The 26,205-nt window shown below is 44.1% G+C and overlaps 1 protein-coding gene across 3 annotated transcripts; it reads left to right on the forward strand.

The window, feature by feature from the left end:
- Positions 1 to 1,295: 1,295 nt before the first annotated feature.
- tyw3 (tRNA-yW synthesizing protein 3 homolog (S. cerevisiae)) lies at positions 1,296 to 26,205 on the forward strand. Of its 3 annotated transcripts, XM_052088575.1 has the most exons (7): positions 1,300 to 1,396; positions 1,491 to 1,548; positions 2,787 to 2,867; positions 2,971 to 3,069; positions 9,308 to 9,379; positions 25,690 to 25,823; positions 25,900 to 26,205. In XM_052088575.1, exons 1-7 carry the CDS (start codon positions 1,347 to 1,349, stop codon positions 26,171 to 26,173), a joined length of 768 nt encoding a protein of 255 aa, XP_051944535.1. In that variant the 5' UTR covers positions 1,300 to 1,346; the 3' UTR covers positions 26,174 to 26,205. The 3 variants fall into 3 exon arrangements, 2 of the variants coding, with proteins under 2 accessions (XP_051944533.1, XP_051944535.1); XM_052088573.1 differs by having other exon boundaries at positions 1,296 to 1,548; XR_007967171.1 differs by lacking the exons at positions 1,300 to 1,396; positions 1,491 to 1,548; positions 9,308 to 9,379; positions 25,690 to 25,823; positions 25,900 to 26,205 and adding exons at positions 3,752 to 5,580; positions 5,974 to 6,545 and having other exon boundaries at positions 2,823 to 2,867.

Consider the following 26,205-nt stretch of genomic DNA (forward strand, 5'->3'; position numbering starts at 1 on the left):
CCACTGATTTACACCAAATAAAATTCAAATGTTCTATTAAGCTTTTCCTGACAATTGCTTTCTTCTGAGGGATGCAGCAACAATCCCAGTTGCTAGTCAGTTAATTACACCTTTAAAACAAACACATTTAGATTTCCATCCATTTTCCGATCACTTTATCGGCTGAAGCCTATCTCAGCCAGCTGTCTTCGGGCAGTAGGCGGGGCACACCCTGAAGCAGTTATCAGCCAATCGTAGGGCACAGATTTTCTTTACAGAAAATAAAAATTCCGCTCTTGCCTTTGTTTGTTTTTTTGTTCCTGCCTGATGACTATGGAAGCCTAAGAGACAAAATTAAATAAATAAATAATTTGATATGAATACAATTTTGATAAATAACAAATATGCAATATGACCATTCATGTGTAAAATAAGGTAATATAAATTATGTTCTTAATATTTTTAATGTCTAATTATTGTAATTTTATTGAAATTAAATACTTCATTATTATTTTAATACGGCCCGGTAGTCCAGTGGTTAGCACGTCGGCTTCACAGTGCAGAGGTACCGGGTTCGATTCCAGCTCCGGCCTCCCTGTGTGGAGTTTGCATGTTCTCCCCGGGCCTGCGTGGGTTTTCTCCGGGTGCTCCGGTTTCCTCCCACATTCCAAAAACATGCGTGGCAGGCTGATTGGACGCTCTAAATTGTCCCTAGGTGTGAATGTGAGCGTGGATGGTTGTTCGTCTCTGTGTGCCCTGCGATTGGCTGGCAACTGATCCAGGGTGTCCCCCGCCTAATGCCCGAAGACGGCTGGCATAGGCTCCAGCACCCCCCGCGACCCTAGTGAGGATTAAGCGGTTCAGAAAATGGATGGATGGATGGATATTATTTTAATGTCACACTTTTAAAATAGTAACTTATTATTTTTTATGAGATTACAAAAAATTGCTTATTTTTATTATTATTATTTTACAACGTCTGTTTTTATTTTATCATGTCTTTTTCCACATTGCCCTTTTTTCGGAATGCAGTTTTTCAGCACAAACTGCTCCAATCACGTGATGCGGACCCAGTTAAGTGATAATATTTTACATCAGCAGACATGAGGAGCAGGAGTTGTGTCAATCGAAGGGTGCAGACCCCCGAGGGCGATGAAACAGAATGGCTGTGGAAGAGAAGTCAGTTTCAGAGTTACTCAGATAAGTTGCCAATGGCTTGCATAGTAAATTAAGGCCTTTAGCACGCTCAGATAGATTCCATAGATGACACTCCTGTGAGGTAGATGGCGGTATAAAACTCAACGCTTATTGCTAACCACCATTCAATAGAAAGGTGAGGAAGTTAAGACTACGTTTGCTTTGAGTCAATGATGGTATTGGTCGTCTTCACAATCTTTGCAAATGGAGAAAACCTTTCGTGAGTGTAAGAAACGGTGTCTGAACAAATGTGACATAAGTAAGAAGGGAAATGTGGATGAAGATATTGAGCATTTGGTGTCTTTGCTCAATAGCTTCGAGGAGTATTTCACCACCAGTTCATGCTCCGGACGCATTACAGTAATTGACACGGTGAGTGAGCTCTTATTGATTGTATGTTACCGAATACGGTTGTTTGAGTTAACGTTAAAAACACAATTTTCTTTGTAATTTGTAAGTGTCGAAAGTTATCTGACAAATGTAGAAATCACTTTGTTATCATTGTTAGCAGGGACGAACTGGGGTGAGATCAACCTTTGTCATCAGAGGTGGGTAGAGTAGCCCAAAAATGGTACACGGTACCAAAATATAAAATATCCATCCATTTTCTGACCCGCTTAATCCTCACAAGGGTCGCGGGGGGAGATGGGGTAGTGCTGGAGTCTATCCCAGCAGTGGGGTTCTGGATCAATTTCACTGAGGGGGCCGGGCTGGGGCCAGGGGTTTCGATGGGGCGAGGGGGGGCACATTCAACCCAGGACTAAAAAGACAGATTCGAAATCTTGTTTGACTTTATATTTCTTCAAACTTTGAAATTGTAGTCATTTGTGTAAAATTGTGTAATTTTTCTCGTGATTTGAGATGTTTGACTGAAGTTGATTAAAGTTGTTGTTTTGTTGTTTGATTAAAGATATGGACGTCCACAGTCGAAATATCTCTTCTAACTCGTCAGCAGGGTTTTTTCTGCGTGCATAACTTGGTCGTCGACGTGTCTGAAGGTGTACCTAATAAAGTGTCTCCGGTTAATACAAACTCCGCTTAGTAGAACAGAAGTGCTTCGGCCCAATGGTGTTCTATTAAGCGGAGTGCACTGTATAACTTAATGTAAAGCGGTAAGAGTACCATTTAAACCCCGGACATAAATACGCTCATAAAAGTAATGGATTTTCTTTATCCAAACAGTGACTTGAATCACAGCGTAAATGTAGCGCATTATTACCTATATCTGTTCATTTTCAAAACTGCAAGGTTATGTAGACCCCACCTATTAAGTCTAAAAATCTGACTCATGTGGCCCATTTCTCCATTGTGTATTTTTGATCAGAGCACAAAATTGAAATGTGAAAAATGCATCACTTTTTCATCTTCTGAGTTTTGATTATTTATTATATTATTATTTGGAAATGGTAAGAAGAAATTACATGATTGGAGAGCTCTATCTTTGCTGAGCCACATTATCCCTATCACTTATAAAAGCTCATTTTTCAGGAACCGTAGTCTCATAGTCTTTCAAGTCTGCTCAAGCGAAAGAAAATGCAACTTCTTGCAAATACTCCGTTTCACAATCTGATATCTCCTCTTTCCTCGTTTTGGTTATTAATCTGTTTTAGGCTCCCGAAAGCTGTGTTGCACAAAAAAAAAATCTTGTCTGGCTTTTTGTCTCGCATTCAAAATGCAAAGTTGATGATGTGGTGAGTATCTTTTTTTTTTTTTAAATGTCATCGAGCTGTTCATCAACTCAATGAAGTGAATGTTTGAATATATGCAAAGTACCGGTGTGTGTTTGCGTTTCAGATGTCCCCTCTGGCCAGCTCTTGTGGAACTGCTGTGCTGAAGTTTGAGCCATTTGTGCTCCACGTTCAGTGTCGGACACTAGAGGATGCACACCTAATGGTGAGAAAAATGGCTGTTAATAAATAGGTGAAACAAAACACCGGGCTATAGACTAGCTTTTTCAGCTGGTCGCACCTGCACAGATTTGGTCTCATCCTTTTTTGGGGTGGTACATCATGACCATATTTGCTGAAACATAGTAGTCGGAACTGGCACATCATCATGTTGTATGATGTAAGACAGGGGTGCCCAAACTTTTTGGACCAAAGATCTACTTTTTGATCAACTAACCTCCCGGGATCTAACCTTACTGGCGCACGCACATATGCACGCCATGATGAGAAACGGCCTGAAACTGAGGCATGCGATGCACTTTTGCAGCCTGTTAACTATCGTAGCTCACACGTACAGTGTTAAAGTGCTTCCCTGGGCCCTCCTAGATTCCTATTCTTTGCCCGTGCCCTCGGTGAATTGTACACGAAGCAAACTCTGAATGAGAATAATGACGATGAAAGATAGAGCGCAACAGCTCTGATTACAAGCTGCAATTGCAGACTGCTGAGCGCAAACAACTTCCGGTGACGTAATCACGCGCCACCATAAATTCAAGATTTACCTGCTTTATTTTATTTTTATTTTATTTTATTTTTGTGAAAATTAGACTGATTGGATGATTTGGGTGCAGTGTACATTTGTGTATTATTTTAGTGTCAATTAACCACACTTAAATTTAAATTTCCAGGCCAGGCCAACTACTCTTCATTCTCTTCCATTATGCCAAGCGACTCCAGCGCCGCATCCACTTTGCGATTGGGTTCGGTCAACGCATGAGTCTTGAGTGTTGAGAACCTGTCCCAAACCATCCAGAAACGCCGGCAGCTTGTTCCCTTCCAATGAAGTGGGACACGTCGTCTGAATGTTGTGATAAATCAGGAAACTGCCGGATCACAAACGGCAGGATGCCTGTTATTAAAAGACCAATACAATACCGTATTGGCCCGAATGTAAGACGGTGTTTTTTTGCACTGAAATAAGACTGAAAAAGTGGGGGGTCGTCTTATATTCGGGGTCTAGACAATATACCCATTCACGACGCTAGATGGCGCCGGATACCTTTGATGCGAATGCTTGAACTTGACTCCCCAGGCCAAAGCGAACCCCTGTCACGAAGAAGAAAAAATAAAAATAGCGGTAGCACGAAGAAGAAAAATAAAAAATAGGGGTAAGAAAGAATAGAGCAGAAAATGAAGAGATAACCGAAAATGGAGAAACGTAGCGACAATCTGGAGAAAAGTGGTTAACCGGCAGCTGAGGAGAAGTTATGATGTCAATTACATTTCAAAAACCAGAAGCCATTCATTTACGAATGTGATTGCACTTTCATTTACTATACATATTTAAATGTTCAGATATTAAGATTTGAATGAGTCAAAATAACATGCTTTTTCTCTCAAATATATTGTTAGAATCATTTGTTTCAGATGTACTGTAATTATTTTCTGTATAAAAATTAATTTGGTGTTCAAAAAGTCTTTTTTCAAACTTGAGTCTTGAAAAAGAGGGGGTCATCTTATAATCAGGGCCGTCTTATATTAGGGCCAGTACAATACTGTAGATGTCTTCCACTACAGACAGTATAAGCAAACCAAACTGCACTTCTGCCAAGGATCTGAGGTGTACTCAGCAGCAAACATCCCAGAGGGGCAAGAAGGCTCCCCACCGCCTGCTCTTTGTGTCGAAAAAATGTTATCCACAGTGCTGAGAGTCCAGCTAATTTCATGGTTTGTTTTCCGGAAGAAAAAAAATACGGCAGACGGCTCGAGTATCCATCCATTTTCCGATCCGCTTTATCCTAACAAGGGTCACGGGGGGTGGTGGAGTCTATCCCAGCTGCCTTCGGGCAGTAGGCAGTGGACACCCTGAACCGGTTGCCGGCCAATCGCAGGGCGTACACAGACAAACAACCATCCACGTTCACACTGTTACCTAGGGACAATTTGAAGTGTTCAATTAGCCTGCCATGCATGTTTTTGGAATGTGGGAGGAAACCGGAGTACCGGGAGAACACCCACGCGTGCCCGGGGAGAATATGCTAACTCAACACAGGGAGACCGGAGCTGGAATTGGAATTCGAGTTTGTTGTTTTGCTTGTAGCGACACCATTCCAGCAAAGCGCGCCACAGCAGTTGGTCTCTGCTGTACGTGCCTCAGCGCAAACATTTACCCATGCGAGCGTCGTTTTGGTTTCAACCAATCAGCGCCGACGCAACCGACGTCAGATATCGAAGAAGCTCCGTCAACAGCAAACACAAGCAACGACAACCACCATTCCCCTACCTTGGACTTTCGAAATTTCGGCAACAGCGGAAGCCTCAAAGTCCAGATAAATAATTGAATATTGAGTATTTGAGCGCTATATGTAAAATTATTCGTGCGTAATGTTCAAGCAGGTAGACAGATAAGCAGACTTACGCGTGTGTGAGGAACACGTTCAAGTGGTTATGGCTCGAAGAAAAGGACGTGAACTGAGATTTTTTTTGTCTGACTACATTCGGAAAGTCGACAAACCCGGTAAGTCATTTTGATTCTCTCCTGTTTCACCTCAAAAGGCTTAAACAACAAAGCGTACAAGGGAGAATACTGTCCGTGTTTTGTAATGTGCCGTGTTCATCATTTTACTCTGTTAATGTCATGTTCCGGTTTCGGCAGTAGGTGGCGGGCTGAGCATTCTTGCTGGCTGCACACCTGCTGCCAATCTGTCTAGATTATGCACCTGGTTTATTAGGAGAATTGGATGCCCTGCCACTGCTTTTGCCTATGTGTCATGATATGGTGCAGACGTATCTCTATCTTACTGTAGTTTTAAAACTTATGGTATTTATATTTAATTTTATGTGTCTGTGATTTCATTTCCGAAATAAAACATGCATTAATTTTTCATTCATTCTCATCATATTCCTTCAGGGCTTGCTATCTGCATTTGGTGCAACGATACCCTTAGGTACGGATCATCAGGGAAGAAGGATTTAAAAACCCACTCAAAGAAAGCGAAGCACAATGTTGAAAATCCATGCAAACAAACCAGTCCCTTCCTGCAATGTTCAGTGCAACCAAAGCCCTGAATGAAGGGACAACTTCCAAGGCTTCATCCAGTCTGCCATACGGAGCTGCACCTAATATATTTGACAGTAGCAGCTGCTCTGAGCTGGTTCAGCCACCACGTCCCTACGTCAGTATGCTGGACAGAAAAGCTCACTTAGAAGCGATGACACTGTCATTCACCACAGAACACTCACTGCCACTGAGTTTAACACCTCGACTTATCAATTTTGCACAGGAGTTTGGTAGAGATACCAAAGCAAGCAAAGGAATACAAATGGAGAGGACCACAGCCGAGTCTGACTGCAGTGGCTCTTCAAAGAAAAATGCAAAAAAATCAAAACATGTTTAAATGACAGAACTGAAAGAAGTGATTTATTATTTAGGTATTACTTTCCATTATTATCAGGAGTAAGAAATAAAAAGTGGAAAATCTACTTTCAATTTTTGTCTGAATTTTTTTCACAGATATCACCAGAATGCACCACAGCCATCCATAAATTACATTAATATATATAGAGCTGTCAGTTTAGCGTGTTTTTATTGGCATTAATTTAAATGAATTTTAACGGGATTAATTTTTTCTCGCGAGATTAACGCGGCACACGTCACAAGCGGATGTTACGGTGCTCTATAAATACACCAGAAACAACAGCAGAAGTCCACGCCCATGTCTGTTTTGCCAGCTACGGGAGCGCGAGACACCGAAAACGGATACTTAAAGAGTTTATGAATGGAAAGTTTACGTTTAAAAAGTTGCCATATTGCTCCACTGACAAGACCAAAGTTATCTGTTCTTCTCTCTCTCTCTGTATCATACAGGTATACGATGTATGCCACTGACGCGATTGTCACTTGTTTGGAACTATTTTGTGTGGAAGGTTACAGTGTTCTGTGTCCAAATAAATAGAGCGGGTGGAGCTTCTCTGTGTTCGTCTGACAGTGACAGTGCGCTACAGTGGTAGCGACCTAGCGAAAGTAAAATGTCTCCAGTGTTGTCATCGAACCAAGTGTAGTCATTCGAAATGAGGTCTACACAAAACCGTAGAGAGACTTCCGCGCAAGAAGGACCAACACATCAACATAGCCTGACTGTGTTAGGGGGAGTGAACCCCCCCTTTCAGAATGGTTTGCCCCTGCAGCGCGGGGGAAGTGCGTGTGCTTGTTTGTAAGGCCGGCAGTTTCGAATACAGCGGCACATAATGAACACTGGTGTCCGGTGTCTCGTTATTCTTCAACAAACACAGAAACAGACTGCTGTGTTGAAAGCAAACTTGAGAAAAATGCAAAAGTATGCAACAATGGTTTGCATCTAATCCACTATAGGCTAGTGTACCTTAGATCTGCACTTTATAATGTTATATTGCTCTGTTTTGATTTCATTTAAAAAAAGCTGTTAAAGCAGCTGTTGTGTGACAAAATATTTTTTTTACCGTTATTGATGGACAGTAATATTGTGTGAGAGATTATGTGTGAATAACTGCACCAAGTGAAAAATGTTCATGTAAAATTGAAAATCGAAATGGTTATTTCAGTAAATATTTGCATTTGGCACATAGACAACTGATTCATGATTCCATGTTGATGAGAGCATTAAAATGGGGAAAAGATAGGACAAAAAATGTAAAAGGAAATTCAGAATAAATAAAAACGTGTGAGTAATCACGATTAATTTTTTAGTTCATTTGAGTTAATTAGGACAGTTGCATTTTTAATTAGATTAAATATTTTAATCGTTTGACAGCTCTAATATATATTTATATATATATATTTTTTTCTGGGATTTTCGGCAGTCCACTTTCATCTCTGTTAATTATACATTTCAAACTAATAGTAGGCTACAATGTTTCTTAAACTGCCTGAGGAATGAGGTTCTATTAGTCCAGAGGTGGGCAAACTACGGCCCGTTGGTCTTTTTAATCCGGCCCGCCGAAGGTTGGTCCACAATTAAGGTTCAGTGTGAATGATTGCATTCATTTCAATTGGACTTGTATTGACAGGCAATTTCACCGCCAGGTGGTGCATTGACTTGAAGTTGCAGAACGGGGGGGGGGGGGGGGGGGGGGCTTTTCGACCACCTAGGACCTCCGTATCGCTCTACTTCTACTGGTCTGATCATAACCCATCTGTAGCAATGCACAAGCTAAAATAGGTCATCAACAACACTGTTGTCATTTAAAAAAGTATATTCATACAGTACTTTCATGCTTTTGTTCAGTTGATGTTTGATAGGGACTGTCAACAACTGCATTTTTTTAATGTACCATAGCTCGTGCTGACTTGGCCTTTCTGTCAAATTTTAAAAGTCAATGCGGCCTCCGAGCCAAAAAGTTTGCCCACCCCTGTATTAGTGACATGACAGCCCACAGCCAGTCACACGTTTCGCGACTCAGTGGCATTGATCAGCCCCAAAATATGCAACTGCTCCAACTGGCAATTTTGTTGTTATTCTTCTTAGTTAAAACGCCAATAGCGCAGCAAGTTGCCAAGCTGTGCAAGACATATTGAAACGCTACGGGGGCTGACAATCGTTTCGAAAGAGGAAGCAAAATGCATACATTTGAGGCAGCCGGCCGTCGGTGCATATGTTTCAATAGATCGAGCCTTCACTCTTGAATGGCTGCCGTTTTGAAATGACACATTCTAAAATTACACATGAAGCTTGTATCATAGCTGCTTGTCTTATGGTTGCAACAAACCAGTCTGCATGAAAATCGCAAAATAATTCAGTGCGTTAAGAGTGGAGAAGAGAGAGAAGAGTGCATGCCTCGTGTGAAAACCAGCCAGCTTAGAGTAAGCAAATTCCTAATTGCCGGCAAGCTTGCATTCGAGTTAGCTCTCAAGCGGTCAAGCCCAGGTCGACCGTTGATCAACGCCTTTGTCTTTGTTGGTTCATTTCTGGCTTCTCACAGTGGAGCACGAAGGGTGTTTAGCCATTTCTACCCCAGGGAGGAGATACATACATCAACGCACCCGAAAGGACGTCAGAGATGATATAAAATAAAGAGTGTGGCATCAGACCTTGAAAAATGATGTTACCTTTAATGAAACTGCTCAACCCTCAGGATTATTATTGGCACTGCGCCTGTTCCATCAACCTACATGAATCAGCACGTCGCACGTCAGCAACAAACTGGTTCGGCGAACATAAAATGTAAGATTAACTTTGTTTTTGCATTGACATGTCTTTTCTGTTTAGCTTTCAGCAGCTGTCCAGTCTGGCTTCAGGAACTCTGGTCTCACTTTGAGCAAGACCAGGAAGATCATCATGGTACTGTAAACCTTCTAATTAAAAAAAACACAATTGCTTGTATTACCCAATATACAGCAAAGGTTACAACATACTATGCCTGTAAGGATACATTCACAAAAACGAAATTGCGTCACTCTTAATAAACAAACCCGCATTGCTTTAGAAATGGCAGATGCAACCATTTGAGCTCACAGGGCTTTATTATTATTAGGTCCCAAGCAATGACTTCTGCGAAGTCTCTATTGCTTTTCTCAAAATGATTAATACTAAGGCCCCACAGGAACTCTTGTGGGCTCCCTTTTTGATTTTATAGCAATTCTTACTATTATGACCACGGCGCCAAAAGTGATTGCTGTGGGGTCCCCATTTGTTTTTTTCGAGAAATTGTTATCCATCGAACCATTTTCAACACTTGTTACCCTGAACAGGGTCGTGTGTGCTGACTTTGGGCAGAAAGCAGGGTAAATCCTGAATTGGTTATTAGTTAGGTGCAGGGCACATGTAGAGCCAAACAACCATTCACACCCAAATTGTCACTGAGTGGGAACCGATTCCACACTGCACAGACACTTCTAGCGAGTATACTTTTACTTACTTTTCTGCTTGGCTCTCAACGAAGGCGGACACTTTTTTGCCCTGCTCCTGCTCCGGCCCCCCCTCCCCTCCCTTGCTCACCACTTAGTCTATGTGCTGTCTTTTCCTAGCCTCCGCCGTATTTTTCATCCTAAAAAACAAACCATGGAATTGTTTGGCTGGTCTCTTGATGCAATCGGCACATTTTTCTCAACGGGAAGAGCAGGCACTGTCCCTCAGGACATTTGGTGCCGGGTGCACCCTAGATCCACGGAGTAAGCGGAGAATGGTGTGCCTGTCAATACTGTCCGTTGAGGAGGAGGAATACATCTACATGATAGCAGGTATGCTGCAGTTTAGTGTTGGCAGTTTCCTTTTCCATCGCAAAATCCAACCGACGGGAGTAGCTTTATTGGAAGTGAAGAAGCTGCCGGTCATTCTCGATGGTCTAGCGCGAATGTCCAACACTCAGACTCAAGCGGTAACTGAGCTCAACCGCAATTGCGGTTCCGGAGCGTCTCCGTACGATCTACAACAACATGGAGAAGTTGGAATTCTCGCTTCTAAAAGGAATTGATGATTTGACCGAACGCGCCAGTGAAGGGATACAGCCATGGCTCAAGGCCACCTGAAATTGTTGGCGGCCGTCCCTCCAAAACAAACAATGCTATTTGGACCCCTTTCCCCTGGATGGAATGTATGTACGGATGCTAGTGCCCCCACCATCACCCCCCTCCTTCTCGGCCATGGACTGATAAGCCAGGACTGTCTTCATGAGCAGACCTTGACGAAGCAGCTGCGGCCTGTTCACGCATACACATACACACCCAGACAATCACACGAACATACACATCCTTATCATCACCGCCTTCATCGCTCCATTCTTTTTCCCCCACGACGTAGAATTATCTGCAGAGCGCTCGGTGACCGTGCAGCTGGTCAGATAAGGTGCGTCGCGGTGGCCCCCCCTTCCCATCCATCCGCCTTCTTATTACATGTTATGTCTTGTGACTTGTTGTAACTGTCATATGCTTATTTATGTGCTAGGGTCTTTTTTTTTATCCTGGACTTAAATTATCCTCAGAAGAGGATGGTTCGAGTGTGTTTATTTTTTCCCTCTACCTACCCAGTGTTTTCCTTTCTGAACTCTGACTGTAAATTTCCCCATTGCGGGACAAATAAAGGATATCTTATACCTCTACACCAGGGGTCTCCAACTCGGGGCCTGGAGGGCTACTGTCCTGCCTGTTTTCCGGCTCTTCCAGCCGCAACACACCTGATCTAGACAATCAACTCATCAGCCAGCTCTGAAGCAGCATTAGAACGATCCTGATTATTTGAATCAGGTGTGTTGCTCCTGAACCAGTCGCCAGCCAATTGCATAGTCAAACAACCATCCACGATCACACTCACACCTAGGGACGATTTAGTGTTCCATTAAACTGCCATGCATGTTTTTGGAACGTGGAAGGAAACCAGAATACCCAGAGAAAACTCACGCAAGCACAGGGAGAACAGAGCCGAAACGAACCCTGAACCTCTGCACTGTGAGGTCGACGCTCTAACGCAGGGGTCGGGAACCTATGGCTCGTGAGCCAGAGGTGGCTCTTTTGATGATTGCATCTGGCTCGCAGTTAAAACAAAATATTCTCGCTTGTTTAATCCATCCATCAATTTTTTTTAACTGTTCATTTCCTGGTCAGGGGAGCAGTTGGCTCCAAGAGCAATTTTGATTGGATAATACTGGAACTAGTAACATGGAATTATATGGCTGGTTTCTCGATGCCATCAACAAAGTTTTCTCGACGAGAAGAGCAGGCAGTGGGGAGCCGACTTGCTCCTCGGGGACATTGGCTGCTGGGTACACCCTAGATCCCTGGAGGAAGTGGAGTATGGTGTGCCTGTCAATACTGTCCATTGAGGATGAGGAAGACATCTACATAATCGGCCTTCTGATAGCTCGTGTGCTGCTGTTTGGTGTTAGCAGTTTCCTGATCTATTGTAAAATTCAACCGACGGCAGCGGCTTTATTGTAAGCCAAGAGGCCGCCGGTCTTCAAGGATTGATTATTGCGGATTGGCCAACACTCGGACTCAAACTGTGGATGGAGAACATCTTGGAGAAGTTGGGATCCGCACTCTCTCTCACAAAAGAAATTGAGGATTTGGCTGTCTGGAATTGTTGGCAGCCGTTCCTAAAACATCTGCTATCTCCCCTGGAAGAATGCACGCATGGAAGCTAGTGCCCTAGCACCAGCCCCTCCTTCTCGGCCATGGACTGATAAGCCAGGACTGTCTCCATGAGCAGACCTTAACGAAGCAGCTGCGGCCTGAATACGCACACACAACCAGACAATTACACGCGCATACACACCCTTGAAATCACCGCCTTCATTGTTCATTATTCCTGTTTTTCCCCCGTGACGTGAACCTGATCTGCGGAGCGCTCGGCGATTGGCCGAGCAGCTGGTTGGAAAGGCCGCGTCATTTTGTTGCACGGATGTGTATTGACAATAAAGCAATCCAATCCAATATCAAAAATTTTGTTTGTGAAGCAAAACCAAGAAATGTAAATGAATTGTGGAATTTTGTTAAGCAATCATGGAGTGAAATAAAAACTGAAAGGTGCCACAAATTGGTTGATTCTATGCCACACAGATGTGAAGCAGTTATAAAAAAAAAAACTGGTCATGCAACTAAATATTAGGATTGCTAAATCCTACCTTTTCTTTGGAAATACAAAATAGTTTTTAATTTGTACAGTCAACAGCAAATTCTGCTATTTTTTGAACATGCCCCTTTTTTTGCCCAATTGCACAGCCTTTGGTGCGTGCCGATTATGCATGCTGGGTCTTGTTTGTTTTCTGAGAATCTACTGCACCTACCAACTCCTCTGGCATGTAACAATAAAAAATATACTAAAAACCAGGGATATTCTGGTTAGTCACTGCTATTATTTTGAACAGCACTGTATATATATGTACATATATGGCTCTCAATGAAATGCATTCCCAAATATTTTGCTCTTAGTCAAAAAGGTTCCCGACCCCTCACCGACAGCGTGCTGTTGGAAATTCGACTTCTGTTGGTCATAGAAGAAGAGGAGGACGATTGGTGCAGGGAAAGAGGGAAAAGAGGAAGGTTAGAATTATTGGTCTGAGGCTATGAATGTAGGTACAAGGACAGGGAAAGGCAGAGAATTAGCTGACATAATGGAGAGGAGAAGAGTAGATATTCTGTGTGTTCAGGAGACAAAGTGGCAGGGCAGCAAGGCTAGAAACATTGGAGGAGGTTACAAGCTGTTCTACCATGGTTTAGATGGGAAGAGGAATGGAGTAGGGGTGATTATAAAGGAAAAATATGCTAGGCATGTAGTAGATGTCCAACACTCAGACTGTGCTCAACCGCAAACTGATGCGGCTTTGGAACTGCAAAATGGGCAACAACTTGGTGAAACTGGAATTTGTGGTCAAATATATGAAATAAATTACGGATTTGTCTGATCGACGCCATTTGAGAGACACAAGCCACAGACTTCAAGGCTGTCTGGAATTCTGGGGCTGCCTGCTACCAAAAACAACATCTGCTATCTCCACCTTCCCCTGATGAAAGTACTCATGGAAGCTAGTGCCCTACCATCACCCCCTCCTTCTCGGCCATAGTATGATAAGCCAGGACCGTCTCCATGAGATGACCTTGACATACCTGTAGCAGCTACGCCTGTCACACACACACAACCAGATGATCACACGCGCATACACTCCCTTGTATCACCGCCTTCATTGTTCATGTCTTGTGACCTGTTGTAATTGTCATTTGCTTGTGCAGGAGTTTTTTTTTTGCCTAACTCAAACTATCCTTAAAATGAGGATAGTTCGAGCATGTCCCCCCCCCCCCCCACCTCCCTGTTGTTTCTTCCGACTTTCGGGGTTGAGTGAACGCTGGCGCGTCTGGCTGCCGCTGCTCAACCCGTTCTGTGTTTTATTGTTTTTGTTCCTAATTGTAAAGTGTCCTTGGGTGTCTTTAAAGGCGCTTATAAATAAAATGTATTATTATTATTATTATTATTATTATTATAGTCAGTGGGTATGCCCCACAGGTGGGCTGTGAGTTTGAAGAAAATGAAAAGTTCTGGAATGAGATGGATAGTGATAGAGAGAGAGGGTAGTGATTGGAGCAGACTTGAACTGTCATCTAGGGGACGGGAACAGAGGTGATGAGGGAGTGATGGGCAAGTTTGGCTTTAGGGATAGGAACTTGGAAGGACAGGCAGTGGTAGACTTTGCCAAAAGAATAGAAATGGCCGTGGTAAACACCTATTTCCAAAAGAGAGAATAACACCTGATAATTTACAAGAGTGGAGGCAGGTCCAAACAGATTATATTCGATGTAGAAGAGGTAATCTGAGGGAGGTTAACGACTGTAAGGTGGTGCCAGGAGAGAGTGTAGCCAAACAGCATAGGATAGTAGTGTGCAAGCTGACAATGGAGGTGAGGAAAAGGAAGAGGGTGAAGATAGAGAAGAAAATAAAATGGTGGAAATTGAGGAAAGAGGACTGTTGTGAAGAATTTAGGAAATAGGTAAGAGCAGTTCTGGGCAGTGTTGAGGAATTCCCAGATGAATGGGAGACTACTGCAACAGTGATTAGGGAGACGGGCAAGAAGGTCCTCGGTGTGGTCTCAGGACAGAGAAAGGTGGACTAAGAGACCTGGTGGTGGAACGTTGAAGTGTGCAGGAAAGTGTACAGAGGAAGAAATTAGCGAAGAAGAGATGGGATAGTGATCAGAAGAGAACAGGCTCGAGTACTAAAAGATGACAAGGGAAGTGAAGATGGAAGTGGCCAAGGCCAAACAGAAGGAATACCGTATTTTCACGACTATTCGACGCACCGTACGGTTGGGCGCAGTCTCATTAATGGGTGACATTTCTGTATTTTACACATAGACAAACCGCACTGTCTTAATGGGCGCAGGTTTACAGTGGTAAAACATACGCCAGCTTAAACATACGGCATGCATGCGCGCACGCTAACACATTAGCTTGAAGCATACGGTAGCATGCCAAGACATACAGATACAAGCTAAAAACACGTTTTTAAAAAGGCAAAGAAAGCAGAACTGAGTTCGGGTGTATTTTATTTAGTCATCGTACAATGTTCTCACGTTTTTCGATCAATCATCACCCAGAAATCCATCAAAGTCCTCATCGTCTGCATCAGAAGCAGAGGACTGCACATCCCAGTTGTCATTGAACGCATCACATGCTAAAGTGTGAGTTGCTACGCATTGCCGAGCGGAAAGAAGAAGCAGCAACAGCAAAGTCAACATTTCTCTCGTGTGAAGCTTTCCCACATTTGAAAGTAAAGAACAGAGCGAAACATGGTAGCAGCGCGTGTGTGTGTAGAAAGAATTGAACAATTGTGCAAGTACCATAATCCATCAAAAACGCAGCGTTCCCTCTCGTTGCGTATTGTGGCGTAACTCGCCCAGCGCTGCCTCTCACTCTTTGTAAAGTTGTGTTTGCCATCGATCATCCATTGTTCCCATGCCGTTCGCAACTTTACTTTGAACGCCCGGTTTATGCCGATGTCCAGCGGTTGGAGTTCTTTAGTCAAGCCTCCGGGAATAACGGCAAGCTCAGAGTTAATTTGCTTGACTTTGTTTTTCACCGCTGCTGTGAGATGGGCACGCATGCCAAAAGCATAACCGATGGCTTGAAGTTTGAACTGAGCATTGTAGATGTGTCTCTTTGTCAAATTTATTTTCGGGGGTTCTTAGAAACCAAAACCGGAGTTGTTTTTCAACAATGCACATTGCCACACTCTATACAGGTGTTGGTGCCTGCTTGCGGCGTCCCTTTAGCGTCCACTTACACGCCCACCCTTCACCCATTGGCGGACTGCTCCCCAAGCATTCTCTCTCTCTCTCTCTCTCTCTCTCTCTCTCTCTCTCTCTCTCTCTCTCTCTCTCTCTCTCTCTCTCTCTCTCTCTCTCTCTCTCTCTCTCTCTCTCTCTCTCTCTCTCTCTCTCTCTCTCTCTCTCTCTCTCTCTCTCTCTCTCTCTCTCTCTCTCTCTCTCTCTCTCTCTCTCTCTCTCTCTCTCTCTCTCTCTCTCTCTCTCTCTCTCTCTCTCTCTCTCTCTCTCTCTCTCTCTCTCTCTCTCTCTCTCTCTCTCTCTCTCTCTCTCTCTCATCAGCTAGTTCCTGCGGAAGGCTGGTAAGGTGGGCCTTCGGCCCACAAAAGTGTTGTTGCTTGGTTCAACTTTTTGTTCATCTTCATTGCTTATCGCGAAAATAAAGAGATGTTTAGCTCTACTAAATAACTAACAATTTCATTGCAATGCTTGTGGGTAGACAACATTTTTTCGCTAAGATGCCCGCGCGATCGTAGTGAGCCACTGCCTGAGCGGCGCAGTGTCGGCGCGGTGAAGTAGGTACGTTTTGAAAAGGGACAGGCGGAAGGACAGACCGCGTGCGGGACGACGCGCAATATATATATAGATAGATACCCGCCCACCCTTCCCTGATTGGCCGACTTCTTTCCCGCATGCCTGGCCACAGTCACTTCCGCCTTTTCTCTATATAAACAGCGTGTCGGCTGTCAGTCAGATTTTGGAACTCAGCGCATACAAAAGACGCTCCGCACCATAAGGCGTCCTGTCCATTTTGGAGAAAATTTAAGACTTTTAATGGTGCCTTATAGTTGTGAAAATACGGTATATATATATATATATATATATATATATATATATATATATACACACACTATGGAGTTATGAGGAGTTATACGAGAGGTTAGACACAAAGGAGGGTGAAAACGAATTGTACAGGTTGGCGAGACAGAGAAATCAGGCTGGGAAGGATGTACAGCAGGTGAGGTTGATTAAAGACAGAGAGGGAAATGTCATTACAAGTGAGGAAAGTGTGATGAGGAGATGGAAAATATACTTTGAGGAGTTATAGATGAAAGAGGAGCGAATCAAAGTGTCCTTTTCACCAGTGGATCAAAGACGTCATGCTGCGATGTGCACACATCTGCTACAACCTAAGCTTGAAAGCAACAAGAAGCTGTAGCATCCATTAACGAAAAAGAGAAATTACCTCTCTTCTCCTGTCCCATGTAAGTCCGCTTCAATTCCAAGCCGCGACTCCCAGTTCCACATACGCATCGGCGCTCTGCGCTGACGCTGCTTTCTTCTCATCGTCGGCTCCTCAATCCATGCATCCATCCAGCCGCAGACTGTGCATGTCAGTTGATTTTCTGACGAGGTTGTTTAATAGAATATTAGACACAAACAAGATTCCCGATGAGTGGAGGAAGAATGTCGTGGTACCAATTTATAACAAGGGCGATGTACAGAGTTTTAGCAACTACAGGGGGATAAAGTTGATGAGCCATACAATAAAGGTTTGGGAAAGAATGGTTGAGGTTGAGACAGGAAGTGGAGATTTGTGAACAGCATTATAGTTTCATGCCAAGGAAGAGCACCACAGATGCAATATTTGCACTGAGGATGCTGATGGAAAAGTACAGGGAAGGTAGGAGAGCTACACTTTGTATTTGTAGATTTCGAGTAGGCTTATGACAGGGTGCCAAGAGAGGAATTGTGGTTCTGTATGCAATGATAATTTTACAGTTTACCACCAGCGAGTCCCAGGGACTCGCTGATCAGAAAAGTACGAGTCCCATTGTGCATTTCGAGAGTCCCGAATTTTGAATTCTGAAATGGTCTACTTATTCAATTCATATCATATAATCATAACACAATCAACAACATATACATACAATTGTAAACAAATACTGCAAAAATTTAAATAATTCAGTAGCAGGCGTGAGGATTTCAGAAATTCACGGTAACCGTTTTTCGGTTCTGTTGGATTACCCAATGGGAAACCACGGTAACTAATTTTGGGTTCCGTAAACATTCATCATGGGAACCCATTTTTCTATTTTGACTGATATTCATAATCAAGAATTCTGAAACTCAAAAGTATAATGTATCAAGGGTAAATGTTTGAAAACTATGCATTAACAATGAACATTACATCAGCAGCCGTTTACTCCAGGTTTATTCAATAAAATAAATGGATCAAAATTTGTTTTACTGATATGGCATCGTGAATACAACATAGTACAAAATCATAGTATTTTTTCCAATCCCACACTGGAAAGATTAATTTACTGGTAATCATTAATACAGGCAAGTATTGATGAGGCTTGACATCCTCTTCCCAAGACGACGCATGTCTACTATCAATTTGATAAAATAACACATGTCATCATTAGTTCTATCAACAGTTAACATTAGCAATATTACACCTTGTAACAAATGTTTTATTCATAAAGTTATCATGCTACAACCAGTAAATTATAGAATAACCAATCCTGTTTCATCATATTTTTCAGAGCAATTAGCTTATACCGTGATCCCTCGCTATTTCGTGGTTCGTTTATCTGGCTTCTGTGCATCGCGGATTTTTTCAAACATTCATAAAAAACGTGGGTTTTTTTTAGTCTCTTTTTGTGTCTCGTCGGTTTTTTTTGTGAGTTTGTTTTGACTGAGAAATTTCCTTGTGTCCCAAAAACGCACATTATTTGGGACTGTGCATACCGCGGGAAAATTCTGCATCTAGGATGCGGGACGCAGAGGTAACGAGATGACTGTGTATGAGGAAGTCAGGGGTTGCAGAGAAGTACCTTAGGTTGGTGCAGGACATGTATGAGAAGAGTACAACAGTGGTGAGGTGTTCAGTTGGACTGACAGAAGACTTCGAGGTGGAGGTTGGACTGCATCAAGAATCGGCCCTGAGCCCCTTCTTGTTTGCTTTGATGATGGATAGATTGACAGATAAGGTCAGACAGGAGTCTCCCTCTGGACTATGATGTTTGCAGATGACATTGTGATCTGTTGTGAGTAGGCAGCAGCTACAAGAAAACCTAGAAAGGTGGAGGTTTGCACGAGAGAAAAGGAATGAAGGTCAGTCGTAGTAAGACAGAGTACATGTGCATAAATGAAAGGGAGACCAGTGGAACGGTGAGGTTACAGGGAGCAGAGGTGGCGAAGGTACAGGCATTTAAGTACTTAGGATCAACGGTGCAGAGCAGAGACTGTGGAAAAGAAGTGAAGAATAGAGTGCAGGCAGGATGCAACAGCTGGAGAAAAGTATCAGGAGTGATTTGTGATAGACAGGAGTGATTTGTGATAGAAGAGTGTCAGCTAAGGTGAAGGGAAAGGTTTACAGGACAGTCGAGAGACACTAGCAATAGGCAAAAGACAGGAGGCAGAGTTAGAGGTGGCTGAGTTAAAGATGCTGAGATTCTCCTTAGTGACAAGGATGGACAGGATCAGAAATGAGGTCATCAGAGGGACAACTCAGACAGGAAAGTTTGGAGAAAAAGTTAGTGAGGCCAGACTGAGATGGTTTGGACATGTACAGAGGAGGGACAGTGGATACATGGAAGGAGAATGTTAGAGATGGAGCTACCAGGTAGGAGACAGAGAGGAAGGCCAAAGAGGAGATTAATGGATGCAGTGAGGGAAGACATGCAGGTAGTTGGAGTCAGAGTAGAGGATGCGGACAACAGGGAAAGATGGAAATTAATGACTTGCTGTGACAACCCCTGAAAAGTTACAAGCTGAAAGGAGAAGATATATACAGTATATATATAGATAAAAAATCCTCATCTCACCCCTCGGGTGGTGTCCGTCCCTCATTCAGCTCAGGTCCTCTACCAGAGGCCAGGAAGCTTGAGAGTTCTGCGCAGTATCCTTACTGTTCCCAGCACTGCACATTTCTGGACTGAGATGTCCGATGTTGTTCCCGGGATCTCTTGCAACCACTCATCTAGTTTGGGGGTCACTGCCCCGAGTGCTCCGACCACCACAAGCACGACAGTCACCGTTACTTTGCAGGCTCTCTCCAGCTCCTCTCTGAGCCCTTGGTATTTCTCGAGTCTCTCGTGTTCCTTCTTTCTGATGTTTCCATCACTTGGGACCGCTACATCCACTACAACGGCTTTCCTCTGCCCTTTATCTTTGATCACGATATCTGGTTGGTTACCATTACCATCTTGTCAGTCTGGATCTGGAAGTCCCACAGGATCTTCGCTCTGTCATTCTCCACCACTTTCGGAGGTGTTTCCCATTTTGACCTTGGGGTTTCCAGTCCATACTCCGCACAGATGTTTCGGTAGACTATGCCAGCCACCTGGTTATGGCGTTCCATGTCGGCTTTCCCTGCATCTTACACCCTGCAGTTATGTGTTTGATCGTCTCAGGTGCCTCTTTGCACAACCTACACCTTGTGTCTTGTCTGGTGTGGTATATCTGGGCCTCGATGGCTCTGGTGCTCAGAGCCTGCTCCTTAGCAGCCAGGCTGAGTGCCTCTTTGCTGTCCTTCAGGACAGCAGGACATCTCTAGCCACTGATAGGACTTCTTGAGATCAGCCACTTCAGTTATGGTCCGGTGGTACATCCCGTGTAGGGGCTGGTCCTCCCATTGTGGTGCCTCTTCCAGCGCCTCATCCTCTGTTCCCCATTGTCTGAGACATTCTCTGAGTACGTCATCCGTTGGAGCCTTCTCCTTGATGTATTCATGGAGCTTGGATGTTTCGTCCTGGACAGTGGCTCTCACACTCACTAGTCCCTGGCCTCCTTCCTTTCGGCTTGCGTACAGTCTCAGGGTGCTGGATTTGGGATGGAACCCTCCGTGCATGGTTAGGAGCTTTCGGGTCTTAACGTCCGTGGTCTGAATCTCTTCCTTTGGCCACCTTATTATTCCTGCAGGGTATCTGATCACTGACAGGGCATAGCTGTTTCTTGCCCGGGTCTTATTCTTGCCATTGAGCTGGCTTCTTAGGACTTGCCTCACTCGCTGGGTAAGTGGCTTGCTATTGGCTTCAAGTGTGGTTTTCCACATTCTCATCGAGTTCGCAACGAAGGCTCTGAAGGTCCTTTTCACCTTATACAACTCCAAGCATTCAGTGATCCATGTATGTGGCATCGAGTCAAAGGCTTTCTTGTAATCAATACAGGCTGTGCACAGGTTGGTACGTCGGGACCTGCAGTCTTGTGCGACTGTTCTGTCAACCAGGAGCTGATGTTTGGCTCCTCTGGTATCTCTACCAATGCCCTTCTGTGCTTCGCTCATGTATTGATCCATGTGTCCACTTATCTTAGCCGCAATGATGCCTGACATGAGCTTCCATGTTGTGGAGAGACAGGTTATTGGCTGAGAGTTGGATGGGACTGCACTCTTAGAGGGATACTTCATGATCAGGATCGTTCGCCCTTCGGTTAGCCATCCTGGGTGAGTCCCATCCCTCAGCAGCTGGTTCATTTGTGCTGCTGGGCGCTCATGGAGTGCTGTGAGGTTCTTTAGCCAGTAGGTGTGGACCATGTCCAGGCCTGGTGCTGTCCAGTTCTTCATATCTAAGACTCTTTCCTGTATGTCTGCCACTGTTATGGTAACTGGGTTCTGTTCAGGGAGGTTGCTGTGCTCCTCTCTCAGGGTCACCAGCCTTTGTGCACTGCTTTTATGTGCAACCTCCTTCTCCCATATGCCTTTCCATTACCGTTCAGTTTCCAGTCTTGGTGGGTCAGCTCTGTTGTTCGGACCCTGCCACTGGGCGTACACTTTCGCAGGTTGTGTTGTGAACAGCCTGTTTATTCGTCTGGCATCATTCTCTTTCGTGTACCGCTTTAGGCGACTGGACAGGGCTTAGAGCCTTTGTTTGGCAGTTTCGAGTGCTTCAGGTATGGTCATCTGGATGTACATCTCAGGTATAGGCCTTTTCATCACACCTCTCTGGGCCTCTGTCAAGTGACTCACATCTTTGCGAGCCGCCTTGATCTTAGCCTCCAACCGTCTTTTCCATGGTGGGTAACGTATCTCATGTCTTCCATGGTTGCTCTTATAGCCAAGCATCTCTAGGATCAGTGATGCTGAAGCGTATATCAGCTCATTGGTTTCCGTGATCGTTACGGTAGGGATCGCCCTCTGTGCTGCATTCACACTTTCCATGAGACTTTCAGGTGGTACTTCACATAGCCGTTGTAATCGGCTTCTAGGTTGCCCAGCTTTCATTCTCGCCATGATCTTAGCTTTCAGGTCAGTTGCTGCCTCGCTCAGCATTTCATTCATTGGGGCTGGCCACCCAATCCCATCATCTGCATTAATTGGGGCTTGCCTCCCAATCTCTTGTATGACCTCCTCCTCTGATCTGGCAGCCTGGGGCCCTTCACCATGGAATCTGCGTTGTACCTCATCAATCTCAAGTTGTGACAGCAGTTGCCATTTGTGGATGTTGGAACACTGAGCTACTAGTTGTTTCGTGGTCAACCGTGACTGTGGGTTTCGAAGTAACCATTTAGCCCACATTCTCTGCATGTAACCCCTCTGCCTAGGGTTGCTTGAGTAGTAGCATTCCAACAGAGCCATGTTATCGCATCTCGCCCATCTCCGCTTTGTTCCAGTAGCCCATTTTTCCATCAAGGTGCTCTGGTTCAGACCACGGACGTTAAGACCCGAAAGCTCCTAACCATGCATGGAGGGTCCCATCCCAAATCCAGCACCCTGAGACTGTACGCAAGCCGAAAGGAAGGAGGCCGGGGACTAGTGAGTGTGAGAGCCACCGTCCAGGATGCAACATCCAAGCTCCATGAATACATCAAGGAGAAGGCTCCAACGGATGACGTACTCAGAGAATGTCTCAGACAATGGGGAACAGAAGATGAGGCGCTGGAAGAGGGACCATCATGGGAGGACAAGCCCCTACACGGGATGTACCACCGGACCATAACTGAAGTGGCTGATTTCAAGAAGTCCTATCAGTGGCTAGAGAGGGCTGGCCTGAAGGACAGCACAGAGGCACTCATCCTGGCTGCTCAGGAGCAGGCCTTGAGCACCAGAGCCATCGAGGCCCAGATATACCACACCAGACAAGACCCAAGGTGTAGGTTGTGCAAAGAGGCACCTGAGACGATCCAACACATAACTGCAGGTTGTAAGATGCTGGCAGGGAAAGCCTACATGGAACGCCATAACCAGGTGGCTGGCATAGTCTACCGAAACATCTGTGCGGAGTATGGACTGGAAACCCCAAGGTCAAAATGGGAAACACCTCCGAAGGTGGTGGAGAATGACAGAGCGAAGATCCTGTGGGACTTCCAGACTGACAAGATGGTAATGGCGAACCAACCAGATATCGTGATCATAGATAAAGGGCAGAGGAAAGCCGTTGTAGTGGATGTAGCGGTCCCAAGTGATTGAAACATCAGGAAGAAGGAACATGAGAAACTCGAGAAATACCAAGGGCTCAGAGAGGAGCTGGAGAGAGCCTGGAAGGTAAAGGTGACAGTCGTGCCTGTGGTGGTCGGAGCACTCGGGGCAGTGACCCCCAAACTAGATGAGTGGTTGCAACAGATCCCGGGAACAACATCGGACATCTCAGTCCAGAAATGTGCAGTGCTGGGAACAGCAAGGATACTGCGCAGAACCCTCAAGCTTCCTGGCCTCTGGTAGAGGACCCGAGCTGAATGAGGGACGGACACCACCCGAGGGGTGAGATGAGGATATACTTATATATTATATATATATATATATATATATATACACACTATATATATATTATTTATTATATATACACCCCCCGCGACCCTAGTGAGGATCAAGCGGTACAGAAGATGAATGAATATATAATATATATATATATATATATATATATATATATATATATACATATACACATATATATACACACACACACACACACACACTCTCTCTAACAAGTTGTTATATCAGAAGTTGTTATATACTAGAGGGAAGCAGCACTCTATGAAACATCACTCACCAGTCTACGAAACCTCACTCACTGTCCCATTGCGCCCAACCTGCGGGCCAGACGGCACTGATTTTATGACAGGGGCCGAGGGCCGGATGAAATTCGACCGTGGGCAGGATTTGGCCTGCCGGCCGGACTTTGGACATACCTGCTCTAACCAGTCGACCACTGGGCCACTTACATTTGACCTCTGAAAATTGGTGTGGGATATGTAGCACCCTGAGACATACAAAAAAAGTCCTTTGCACTCAGTCTAAAATGAAGAGGGAGTGAGCAAAGTCTAATCTTGGCCCATTTTGCACATTTACAGGGGTCGTACTTTTGCACCCGTGTTCTAAAGCAGATGCAATCATCAAAAAAGCCATATATGGCTCGCGAGCCATAGGTTCCAGACCCCTGTTCGAGAGGATTTATCCGTTTAACTTCAAACTTGGGCTTTGCCATTTTACGACTTGAGACAACAACAGGGGGAAAATAATATGCGGGGCATCAAAAATTGGGTGCAATAATTCTTTTTTCGCAAAGTAGGAAATATTTAATCTCTCCACTGTACATGCGCCAAACAAACCCTGAACTTGACATGCGTATAAATATTCACGACGTGAAGCCATTTATGATTTTTTATATAAATAGCGCACCTCATGATGACTAGAAATGTCTTATTTTTTTACATTTCAATAAACTGCACAGAGTCCCTCAGTTGAGTCTGATAATTTGTCAGAAAAGCCTCAAGATCTTGATATTGCTCTACGTCGAACATTGTGACGTTTCAGCGAAGGGCGTGGCCATTACGGTGTGACAAAGTCTGATCATTCGCTGTGACGATAAACGTTGCTGTAATTTGACCCAGATGATCTATCTTCTCCAAATTATTTGATGAAAGTCTAGGCCTGAAGACATCTACAAACTTATTTTTCAATTTAACAGTAGCGCTACCTGCTGGGTAAAGGAAAGTAAATGTTTTAGCGCGGGATAACCAGATCTAATTTATATTTACTTGGAAGAGTGTTTCAGCCTTCATGATGTTAAAACAAAGTTTTTGCAACATGCTGTTGCCATGGCAACCCACAGTTCACAAAGATAACGCTAAGTATGAGGGTCATGCATGAAAACTCAAACTTTGCACACGGCCTGGCAAAATCACCTATTAAGTAATTGTCTTGCAGGTGTTTCATCCTAAAATGTTCAAGATGATAAGGAAAAGCGAAGCTTTAGTTTGCCAAGGGCTGTTGCTGTGGTGACGGGCTGTTTGCCAGGAAAATTTTAACGAAACAGCCTTGGTTGAACATTCCACCGAGATCTACCGAAAGTTGGAGGTACATATAAGAGCCCAAGACCTAACCCGAAAGAAAATGTGTCATGAGCCCTTCTCAAAAGGAAGTTACTATTTTTAATTTCACTTTCAAATTTTGCTTCATTTTTGTCAAAATGGCTTTTAATGTACTTTATTAAAAAAAAAAAATCAAATTCCTCCGTGCCACTACCCCCACACTGACAGGGCTGAAAGGGCCCTTGATTACTTCTCACAGCCTGAGTTCTTATTTTTATTTTAAGATCATTTGGGGACACACACACACACACACACACATTACATTGCTTGAAGATTAATTTGTTTAGCAAGTGTCCTATTTTTTTCCGGTGGTGGTCATCTGACCAGATTGAACAAAACGGTGACAATTAGTTAATTCTAGTTTCGTTCAATGACTTGAAGAGAACGGAATGGAGGACATGAGTACACGTGGCTGAAACGACAATTAATCCTAACATTGTGGACCATCCGAGCACATTCGGTCAAATGGATGAGAGCGTTTGGACACGGTTGAGAGCATAAATCATTCATCATTCTAATGCATTGAACGTCTTGTGCGGTCAATGCCACTGAAAGAGTTTTAACCTCTCGTATTTTCTATCCCTAGGCAGTCCGCTGTACCCACAACCTGGAAGTTCCGCTCTGTAACCAAGGCAAGCTCTTGGTTTCGCATGAGTATGTAGATTTCATAATTGGGATAGCCAATCAAAAGATGGAAGAGAATTTAAGACGAATTGAAAGGTGAGTAAAGTATTTGGTGAAGATAACAGTTAACCTTGTTCAAGTGGACACGGGTCCAATAACTTTTGCTTTCTAGGTTTTACCAGAGCATCCAGATCATGATGAAAAACAAGCAGCAAAAACTCCTCAACAAAGAAGAGAAGCTTATGAAGAAAAAGAAGAAGGAATCAGTTGTGTCTGAGCAGAGGCAAAAACTAAGATGTCAAACTGATGATTGCCAGAGCAATGGAGGCAGCAATGTAATAGAACTAGATGAAGACCTGCAATTAGCTCACTGTTTTAATAGTGTTCTTGAAAGTATATCTGTCCCTGGCACATTTCCAGGTGTTGATGGGGAAAACGGAGCATGATTGTCAAGTTTGATAAATATCTGGGGTTCCCA

This window comes from Hippocampus zosterae, chromosome 15 (assembly GCF_025434085.1).
Source record: "Hippocampus zosterae strain Florida chromosome 15, ASM2543408v3, whole genome shotgun sequence".
In the NCBI taxonomy this organism is placed as follows: Eukaryota; Metazoa; Chordata; class Actinopteri; order Syngnathiformes; family Syngnathidae; genus Hippocampus; species Hippocampus zosterae.